Source organism: Rhinopithecus bieti, unplaced genomic scaffold (assembly GCF_001698545.2).
Source record: "Rhinopithecus bieti isolate Rb0 unplaced genomic scaffold, ASM169854v2 scaffold_3040, whole genome shotgun sequence".
Taxonomy (NCBI): Eukaryota; Metazoa; Chordata; class Mammalia; order Primates; family Cercopithecidae; genus Rhinopithecus; species Rhinopithecus bieti.
Genome location: NW_016804657.1, coordinates 8,522,278 through 8,534,083, shown reverse-complemented (window position 1 = coordinate 8,534,083; position 11,806 = coordinate 8,522,278). Strand labels below are relative to the sequence as shown.

At 35.3% G+C, this 11,806-nt stretch overlaps 1 protein-coding gene across 1 annotated transcript in view; it reads left to right on the top strand.

Annotated features, from left to right (window-relative positions):
• Nucleotides 1-11,806, top strand: part of SPAG17 (sperm associated antigen 17) — a 254,064-nt gene that overhangs the window by 156,424 nt on the left and 85,834 nt on the right. Inside the window, 3 exon segments of the mRNA XM_017869833.1 lie at nt 3,790-3,903; nt 8,875-8,991; nt 8,994-9,047. Coding sequence (XP_017725322.1) covers nt 3,790-3,903; nt 8,875-8,991; nt 8,994-9,047 — 285 coding nt within the window.

Below are 11,806 nucleotides of genomic sequence, written 5' to 3'. Positions count from 1 at the left end.
GGGAGGGAGGGAGGGAGGGAGGGAAAATTAGTGATATGACCAATAACTAAATTTCACATATGAGTTTAGTGACATTTTCTAAACCCAAGGTAAGAACACAATGCTTTTTTTTCCTCTGAACCCCTTGCTAGAGAAAGAACACAATGTTTGATAGGTGTGAATGTTCCCAAAAACTTGGCACAGAAAATTTTAAATGACTTCTTTGTTTTACCTGATATAAAGATATATGGATTATTATTAAAAATTGAGAAATATGGAAATACCTAAAGAAGATAACCATTGCGTATAATTCTGCCACTGCACTGATAACCTGTGCTAATAATGTATTTCTTTCTTACTTTATCCTCATGAACATTTTCATATTCATTAAATATTATTTGAAAGCAAGATTTTTTTGATGATTTAATATTTTATCAGTATGTAATTATAGTTTACTTATTTCCATGTTTTGCATACTTAGGTGATTTCCATCAAAATAAATCAATATATTTAGTCATATTTATAAAATTATATGTAAACATACATAGTTTCATGTATGTTTACATAGAATTATATAAATAGGAGATCTTGGCTGGATACATGAATATATATACATACTTGAATAAGTATACAATATAAACATACATACATGAAGATATGTATGTTTATTTACATGAAGATATGTATATAAATTTACCAATATAAGCATATTGGTAAACAATTTACCAATCCTCCCGCCTCAGCCTTCCAAAATGCCAGAATCACAGGTGTGAACCACCGTGCCTAGCCTGTTTGTTTTGAAATAATTTTTTCACTTGAGTTTCTAAGAAACTCATTTAAATCTCAAAAGTGACCATTCTCTCCTTCAAGTCATCTACTGATTATGAATGGTTTGTTGGGAAAGCATATTTTTAAATTCTAGAAAGTGCTTTTTAAAATATCCTTATGTAGTTTAAAAAATTCAAACATTTAGCTAACTCTTCTATAAATTGGTAAACAATTTACCAATATGTTTATATTGTATAGTTATTCATGTATATATATATTCATGTATGTATATATTATTTATATATAAACATTTATATATTCATATGTATAATAATTTAATTATTTTATTTTTTACATTATTGGCTAATGTCCCTTTTTTTTTATTATACTTTAAGTTCTAGGGTACATGTGCATAACGTGCAGGCTTGTTACATATGTATACTTGTGCCATGTTGGTGTGCTGCACCCATCAACTCGTCAGCACCCATCAATTCATCATTTATATCAGGTATAACTCCCAATGCAATCCCTCCCCCCTCCCCCCTCCCCATGATAGGCCCCAGTGTGTGATGTTCCCCTNAAAAATAATAATAAAATAATAAAAAATAAAAAAATAAAGTATCCTTATGTACTTTAAAAAATTCAAGCATTTAGCTAACTCTTCTATAATTTATATTTCACTGAGCATGTGTTCTGTTTGTTTAGTGGTTTCTTTCTTCTGACTAATACTCCTGTCTCTGTCCACTCCACTCCATTAAATGGCTTATTGCATGTTCTTCTTCTCAAGTTTCTACCAATACACCCTCTTATTAATAGTGAATGAAGATGCCTATTTTCCTGAACTGAACCCTAATGGATATTAAGCATTATCTTTTTACTTTACCAGACTTTATTTTTTATAGCAGGTTTAGGTTCATGACAAAATTGAACAGAAGTTACAGAGATTTCTCAACATCCTCTTCCCATACACATGCACAGCCTCCCCTACTATCAATATTCCTCACCCAGAGTGGTACATTTGTTACAGTCGATGAACCTACATTAACATAACATTATCACCCAGAGTCTATAGTTTACATTATCCTTGGTGTTGTGCATTCTAAGGGTTTGAAGAAATGTATAATGGCATGTGTCTACCATTTTAGTATCATACAGAGAAGTTTCACTGCCCTAAAAATCTGTGCTCTGTCTATTCATCTCTCCCTTCTTCCTAACCCCTGATAATCACTGATCTTTTTACTGTGTCCATAGTTCTGCTTTCTCCATAATACCATGTAGTTGGAATTATACACTATGTAACCTTTTCAGATTGACTTTTTTTCATTTAGTAATATGCATTTAAGTTTCCTGCATGTCTTTTCATGGCTTGATAGTTTATTTCTTTTGAAAATTAATAATATTACATTGTCTAGATGTACCACGATTTTATTTTCCCACTCACCTACTGAAGGACATCTTGGTTGCCTCCAGCTTTTGGCAATTGTGAATAAAGGTGCTACAAACATTCATGTACAGGTTTGTGTGTGGACATAAGTTTTCAACTCCCTTAGGTAAACACCAAGTAGTGTGACTTTTGGATTATAGGGTAAGAGTATGTTCATGTTGGAAGAATCCACCAAACTGTCTTCCAAATTGGCTGTACCATTATGCATTCCCACCAGCAATGAATGAAAGTTCTTGTTGCTCTATATCCTCACCATTATTTGTTGTTTTGGATTTTCTCCATTCTATAAAGTGTCTAGTGGTATCTTGTTGTTTTAATCTGCATTTTCCAGATAACAAATAATATGGAGCAACTTTTTATATGCTTATTTGCCATTTGTATATCTTCTTTGGTGAAGTGTCTGTTAAAGTTTCTTGCCAGTTTTTTAATCAGGTTTTTATTTTCTGGTTATTGAGCTTTAAGAATTCTTCATACATTTTGAGTAATAGGCCTTTAACAGATATGTCTTTTGCAGATATTTTCTCCAACTCTGTGGCTTCTCTTTTCATTCTCTTAAAGCATTACCTTTTGTTCATTTGAATTTCCCAGTCTAAAAATTACCTTTGCATGAGTTACGTTATTTTAAATCAATATTGCCCCATCTTTATTATCTGATAATGGAGGAAATGGTGAACTGAAAATAAAACAACAGGTCAGAAAATTCACAAATTCTTTACATACACCTTCAGATGTGTGTTTCCTATTCATGATAGAAAAGAAATGGAATCAACCTAGATACTCATTAGTGGTGGACTGGATAAAGAAAATGTGGTACATACATACTATGGAGTATTATGTAGCCACGAAAAACTAAAACATACCCTTTGCAGCACATGGATGCAGTGGAGGCCATTTTCCCAAGCAATTTAACGCAGGAACAGAAAACCAAATGCTGCATTTTCTCACTAATAAGTGTGATCTAAACACTGAGTACGCATGGGCGTAAAGATGGGAATGATAGACAGTGGGACCTATTTAAGAGGGGAGGTTGGGAGAAGGGTAAGGATTGAAAAACTACCTATCAGGCACTATGCTCACTAACTGGGTGATGAAATTGTTTGTACACCAAACCCCAGTGACAAGCAATTTACCCATGTAACAAACCTGCACATGTACCCCCTAAACCTAAAAATTGAGAAAAGAAAAAAATGTGCCATAACAATTTTGTTTTAAAATTATGTTTGACTGAAACAATTTTTAAATGTTTTAAAATGTAAAAAAGTTTAAATGTGGGAATTTAAGAAAATGTTTTAAAATGTGGGGAAACTGAAACTGAACTGATGGTTTTAATTTTAAAAGCCATGTGGATGGTCTGCCAGATGAATAATCTGCTTATGGCTAGGCATCAACCCATTGATTTCCTCGCTTCGTTTTAACCTAAAGTCCTTAAAACAAGAGTTTCATGTTCTTATCTTTGTAATTCCACCCTACCTCTAACAACCCTGAGTGCATGGTCGAGCTAAACCAATTGGTTTTAAGTTGATTGTGGTAGACCACAATCTTAGTTATATTTATTTTGAATTAAGTGAAAACGTTTTTGATTTGATTTTGTCTTTTAGAAGTATCAGACGCAAAGAATAAAGCTTTCAGCAAGTTTGGATCTTTTTCTGCCACCTTAGAAAATGGAATCTGCCTCTCGATAAGTTACTATGGATCAAATGGAATGGCACCAGGTGAAATGAACACAACAGAAAGGATAAGTGTGCCCCACTGCCAAGGGTCCCTGCCACTGCCCATTCTCAGTCTGCTCACTTGTCAATAACATGTTATGATTTAATGCTCCTCATAGTTTTTCCTGCAGGATGGGAATAGAAGGGTGTGTGTGTGTGTCTATATATGTGTGCATACATATGTGTGTATACAAGTATATATATATATATATAATCTTTCATACATAGATACATACAAAATAAAAATACTTTGAAATGCTTTGACATTTTATATAATCCTTTATATAATCACTTATACATATAAGATTACGTGTGTGATATATATACATGTTTGTATACATGTATATGCACACATATATACCAGTTATCCTTGTCAACTACCCCATAAAAATTAGCCTTTTAGTTGGGTGTAAAAGAAAGCATAAATTGCCAAGGAATCTTCTGGGTTTTCTTTGTGAATCCTGTAAGTATAGAACTATTCAGTGTGCTTCAGGACATTAGCCTTAAAGGAGCTACTAAGTGGACATACGGAAAGCTTTCTGTACGCCCCTTTCTTTCCCCTTCCTTCCTTCTTTCCTTCCTTCCTTCTTTCCTCTCCTTCCTTCCTTCCTTTCTTTCTTTCTTTCTTTCTTTCTTTCTTTCTTTCTTTCTTTCTTTCTTTCTTTCTTTCTGACAGGATCTTGCTCTGTTACTTGGCTGGAGTGCAGTGGCACAATCATGCCTCACAGCAGCCTCAAACTCCTGAGCTCAAGCAATCCTTCCACCTCAGACTCCTGAGTAATTGGGACTATAGCGCACACCACCACACCTGGCTAATTATTTTTGGTAGAGATGAAGTCTTACTATGTTTCCCAAGCTGGTCTTAAACTCCTGTGCTCAAGTGATGCTCCCACCTTGGCCTCCCAAAGTGCTGGGATTACAAACGTGAACCACTGCACCCAGGCTTCTACCCCATTTTCAACAAACAAATTATCCAACTGGAACTATTTCTTTACAAACCACAAAATAGGATGTCACTTTACCAAGAACCAATTAGGAAATTTGTGGCTTCCCATGCATTTTAGACGGATCTAACCACAACATATTTTTTTAAAGTATTATAAAATCAAAGGTAAACTCAATGCTGTATAAACTTAAAACTATATGTTAGTGTCAATCATGGTGATCCAATTACCTGTCTTTCTATATAGTTTCTTTTTTGCAGGGATAAATTTTTCATGGATAATTATAATTTTATTTCTTACCTTGTGCCAGATATCCTAGTACTCTACTGAGTTTGAGAGTCCATTAGATTTCTTAGTATTTTGGCTTTACTCGAGATTTTGTGTTTTAATTTTGCCTTTGTCTTTGATTTGTTGTTAAATCAGCAACTGGAGAAGTCATTTGATGCCTAACAAATTTTGTATTAAAATCCATTATCACTACACAGTCACTAAAAATTCTTACCTCTTCTTAATATAGGTTATCACTATTTTAGATCAAGATCTTTATACCTACTATCAATTCTGTTGCTCCTATTCCTGAGTGATTTTCTTAATCCTGATTTAGTCCTTAAATTAATATGTAATAAATTTTAAACAGATGTTCCTAATTTCAAGATATAAATATGGCATTTGAAAATGTTTATAGTGTAGATAAGTAATATTTTACATCCTATATGTTTTTTTTTTAAGTTGAAGGTATAAGTCTTTGAAAAAAAATACATACATATATATGCATATATACACACACACATTTTCTAAGGGCTCATATATCACTGATATTTAAGAACCTTATCTGCTAATGGCTAAACAGATTTCCATTCCAATTATCCACCTTTAATTGGGTATACACAGCTAAACATAATTTAGTAACCTTTTGGACAAATAAAAAGTAGACAATACAGCTATGAAATAGGCAAAAATATAAAGAAACCCAATCAAATCTTTGGACACTACTTCCTCTTGCTAAGAGGAATAGATCATTCTTGCTTGTTACTGCCTTTCAGGGTGCCAACTGAATACACCTAAAATTAAGAATCTTAATCAGGCCCCAACTTAAGTTTTACATGATTGTTTACCCAAACCCTGAATGACAACCGACCTGATCCATTTTCCCATGGAGAAGTATACCTTCCTACCCTATTATTTCTATGACTTTCAGTTCCTTGAATAAGCTATGCTGTCTCTTACAACTGCCCATTTTCTTATGCTGTGCCACTACTCAGAATACTTTCTATTGTCATGTGCACCACCACTTTCAACAATTAAACTTCCTCCCATCCTGCAAGCCACAGCCTAGAGGTGTTACTTGCTCTGAAAATGCTTCCCAGAGCAAGTGGCAGTAGCATGCGAACTAGGTCTTTGGAGGTGAGTGAGAATTGCCTATGCAAAAAATTGAAGGAAGGGAATTCTAGATACCAGGAATAGCGTGTGTAAAAGTCCAGTAGTATAAAAGCGTAGAAAGGCTTTTCCATTTATGGAAAGGTGAAGTGCTCAGTATAGCCACAGTAGACTGTACAAAGACATTTTGCAGTAGATACCCTTCTTCTGGGTTCCTAAGTCACTCGGTATTTCCTCTGTCACAGACTGAACACACAGCATTATACCCGAGGGGTTCTAATGTGAACTACCCACTAAATTATACACTCCTTATCTGTCTCGTCCATCATTGGCTATCAATTTCATGGTACATATAGTAGGTACATAATAAATATTTACTGAATATTAGTAAATGGATGGGGATAAGATGGGGAATTTCCAGATGCCTGAAACTGAACGCCATTCACTTGTTTGTGTATTGTACCTTCTATGCGTCAAGCAACTTGCTGGCACTGAGCCACTAAGGTGAATTAAATCATGGTACATCTACACAAAGAACTCACTGTCTAATGGACAAGGAAAACATATAAATAGAGCAATAGCAACTGTCTTCGTGCTAGAAATTATACATAAACAGAGTACTGGGGACAGTCAGCACATACTTCAGAGAAATTGTAGCATTTGAGATGGGACTTTAGAGCTGACTGATAACTGTTCAGGCACAGAAACAAGGAAAGGGAATTCATGAATTTAAGAGTGTTGTGTATAAACACACAATTGTGTCAAAACATGGCATCTTCACAGGAAGGTGAAAAGTTCAGTGTGGCTGCAGTGGAGGTGGGTGAAGACCAGTTTGTGAAGAATGTTACATGCCCTACATAGGCAGTGAGTGGCAGAGGACTTTCAGTAAGGGAGGTGACATGATCATATTTTACTTTAGGAGCATAATTTTAGTGGCAGTTTGGAGAGTACACTAAAGTGGTGGTATTGGAAGTGCTGTGGTATCAGTTAGCAAACTGTTGCAGAAGACCCAGCAAACAATTATAGGACCCTGGAATAAGACAATGGGAATAGATAGAAGAGGCATAATTTGGGAGGAAGTTCTTAGGCCTTGATGACTGGTTGGATGTGTAGGATGAGTCAAAAAGAGTAAATGCAAATGATCTCAATGTCTAACTTGGGGAACAGAATGCATAATTGGTCATGGCATTAACTGAAACTGAGAATGTAGGAGGCTTAATCTGCTTGAGAGAAGACAGACTTAATTGAGTTTGAAATGTCTCTAGCACCACAACCAGGAGATGCCTTTTAAAACTTAGAAATATGGGTCTGGAACTGAGAAGGAAGGTCATGCCTTCAGATGTTAATTTTGGAGTCATTAGCATGTAGATGACAATTGGAGCCCCAGTGGTGAGTGAGATCATCCGGATCTAATATATATAAGAAAGTTGCTCAGCCCTGGCTGTGCATCACAGTCACATGTAGTGTTTCACCAATATAAATGCCTGGGTCTCATCTCCAGTGAGTCTGATTCAGTAGGTCAACGTGGGGCCTGAGCACATTGTTTTTCTAATTTCATGAGTAATTATTACAGGCAAGCAGGATTGAGAACATAGTAAACCCTACAACCTAAAAACATTTAGGAAATTGGCTGAGCATGGTGGCTCATGTCTGTAATCCCAGCACTTTGGAGGCGAGGTGGGCGGATCACTTGAGGTCAGGAGTTCGAGACCAGCTTGGCCAATATGGTGAAACCCCGTGTCTATTAAAAATACAAAAAAAATTAGCCAGGCATGGTGGCAGGCCCCTGTAATCCCAGCTATTCGGGAGGCTGAGGCACAAGAATCGCTTGAACCCGGGAGGAGGTTGCAGTGAGCCGAGATTGCACCACTGCACTCCAGCCCGGGTGACAGAGTGAGACTCTGTCTCAAAATAATAATAATAAATAAGTAAAAATAAATAAAAACACTTAGGGGACCAATAAAAGAGTCATTAGAGAAGGTTGAGAAAAAAAAACTTGACCATAGAGGTAAGAGATTCAGAGAATGTTTTTCTGAAACCCAGAGGAAAATAAAATTAATGACACACAGGATGTTTAGAGCTCCCCACATAATTACTCCTAGCATCAGTTCTCCTTTTAGAATTCTGGTAATCCTTTAAAACCAGCAAGTTTATCACATACAAGTTTCTTTTCTGGATTTTCTTGTTTGTAACATCTATTCTATTTATATTTAGTAGTCTTTATGTCTGGTTATTTATACAGATCTTCTTTAGACTATTTTGATTCTATAAAGACTTTTACACATTTTTTTTCATTATGTTCTACTGCTTCAAACATTTTATACATAAGAAAAACCTCTCAAATATTTCTCAAATAAATGAAGGTATAGTTAAGGCCCTATCATTAAGGAGTTTACAATGTAGATGGCAAGGCAAGAACGTGAGACATAATGACTCAATGAAACATATCCAAGTATTAAATACCTCAGATTTTCTAACTACAATCCTGATTTGCAACTTCATTACTCCTGAAATCTATCCAACTGATAAATCATATTATTTAGCAAGGTAAAAATTGTTGTCAACTTGTGTAAATTTTTGAGTTGTAAATATTATTTCACAAGGATATCAAATTTGAATGTTGAATCAACTTCATTTTACTTTTCTGTTTTAGAAGCTAAGGATCCTAATTTAGAAACAATATTGAATATCCCTTCAGCACTCACTCCAACAGTGGTTCCTGTTATAGTGACCGCTCCTCAAAGCAAAGCTAAAGGGAAAATAAAAGGCAAAGAAAACCCAAAGAATCTCTTAAAGAAGAAGAGCACCCAAAAGAAGAAGAGAAAAGGTAAACGAACCTTGCCGTAGATTCCCAAACTCTGTTTCTGCTTCAGTGTTAACTTTTTTAAAACCATGAATTACGTCAATAGTGTTATTACAGTGCATACGTTTTATTGTGCAGATACATTAACGTCCTTTGTAGTCTCAACTTTGAATAGACAAGAAGGATTTGTACACAAAAGTTGGGTTACCACTCCAGGAGACATATTGTCATACATAAGTTGTCTCAGATCATTCATTCTAAGATTGGAAAAACTTAGTTCAACCTTTTCCCACTCTATTTCTTAGATTTTCTTTGCTTTTGATTGGTCAATTTGCTGCCATCCCGTATTTTTAATAATTTATTTAGCTCCATTGAGATGAATAACAATTGGAAGAAAAATATATTCAACCAAACAATGGAAACAGTTTCATTTGGTCAAGTTGGTCTTAGATATTGATGTGCTAAGAATCTAACAAGACTAACAGCCCACCTCTGATTAAAGAGAAGTCCACCTATTACCCCTAGCCCTTCATCACAGTAAACACACACACACACACACACTTTGACTCTAAACGTTTTCCTAACAGAACAAAGATCAAAAGATGGTTCTGCTTTTACACTGTTGGTGGAAGTGTAAATTAGTTCAACCATTGTGGAAGACAGTGTTGCAATTCCTCAAGAATCTAGAACCAGAAATACTGTTTGACTCAGCAATCCCATTACTGAGTATATACCCAAAGGATTATAAATCATTCTACTATAAAGACACGCACATGTATGTTTACTGCAGCACTGTTTACAATAGCAAAGACTTGGAACCAACCCAAATGCCCATCAATGATAGACTGAATAAAGAAAATGTGGCACACATACACCATGGAATACTATGCAGCCATAAAAAAGAATGAGTTCATGTCCTCTGCAGGGACATGGATGAAGCTGGAAGCCATCATTCTCAGGAAACTAACACAGGAACAGAAAACCACCACATATTCTCCCTCATAATTGGGAGTTGTACAATGAGAACACATGGACGCAGGGAGGGGAACATCACACACCAGGACCTGTCAGGGGTCAGGGGTAAGGGGAGGGAGAGCATTAGGACAAATACCTAATGNCAATGATAGACTGAATAAAGAAAATGTGGCACACATACACCATGGAATACTATGCAGCCATAAAAAAGAATGAGTTCATGTCCTCTGCAGGGACATGGATGAAGCTGGAAGCCATCATTCTCAGGAAACTAACACAGGAACAGAAAACCACCACATATTCTCCCTCATAATTGGGAGTTGTACAATGAGAACACATGGACGCAGGGAGGGGAACATCACACACCAGGACCTGTCAGGGGTCAGGGGTAAGGGGAGGGAGAGCATTAGGACAAATACCTAATGCATGTGGGGCTTAAAACCTAGATGTCGGATTGATAGGTGCAGCAAACCACCATGGTACATGTATAGCTATGTAACAAACCTGTACATTCTGCGCATGTATCCCAGAACTTAAAGTAAAATAAAACAAAAAAAATATTTAAAAAGAGGGTTTTAAAAGACAGGTAACAAGAAAACTACTGGTTAAGTCTTGACTATTGGTACTTACTACTAAAAAAGTACAGTGAAAAAATAATCAACTACTGGAAGATAAAAATATTTTTAAAAGTCCAAGAACCTGGGTTTCAGACTCTGGCCTTTTAAAAGTTACGAGTTTTAAATACGACCATGCCTCTGCACCATATTTACATAGTTATACTAGATAAAATTTCTCATGCCAGGCCACTTGACTCTTGTTAAGTAAAAATGTTCAAGTGTTAAAGCAGAATAACTCCAGGTAATTCTTTTAAAATTAATTTGGCCAAAGGCATCTTGCTAGCAAACTAATGTGTTCACTCAATGTTTTTTAAATAAATGATAATGGAAGGGTGAAGGATGATAACTGGTTTTATGTGTGATGATAGATTTGCCATGGTAGGTTTGCATCTTTGAGCAGTTTTGTTCATTTTACAGAATTTCATAAGCATTTTTCTCTTATTTTGCTTTGTATTTTAATTTATTTTAGCTAATTATTTATATATTTTCCTCTGTTAGTGACAAAGAAAAGGCAGAACAATTTAAATGTTCAACAATAGAAGACTAGTTAGAAAAAAACAAATATCCACCAGTTGGGTACCAGTGGAGTGATTTTGGTGGTTAACAAAAGAGAACCAGCTGGAAAAACTGAAATGATTATCATTAGGGTTTGTTTGAAAGTTACCAAGTAAATTTCATTCTTGAGTACATATAACCAAACAAGGGATTTAGGCAGAGCTGACATAAAATTAATTAGGATTTTAAAGTAAACACACCCAAACCCTCATTAATTTATAAATAACTTTATAATTGTCTTTTATTTTTATTTTATTACTTTCATTTGCCACAAAAGCAATATGTGCTCATAATAGAAAACAAAGGACAGATATCCTAATAGCATAATATCTCTAGCATCCAAATTGTAAGAACATACCAAAAAAAGTGATGGAGATGTTGGTCTCTCAAACACTTTTTCTGTATTACTTTGGGCTGCTATAAAAAAATAGACTGGGTGATTTATAAACAATCAAAATTTATTGCTCACAGTTAAAGAGGCTGTGAAGTCCAATATCAAGATATTAGCAGATTTGATGTCTGGTGAGGACCTGTTTCTCTTATTTTATTTTATTTTATTTTATTTTATTTTATTTTATTTTATTTTATTGAGACAGGGTCTCACTCTGCCACCCAGGCTGGAGTGCAGTCGTGCC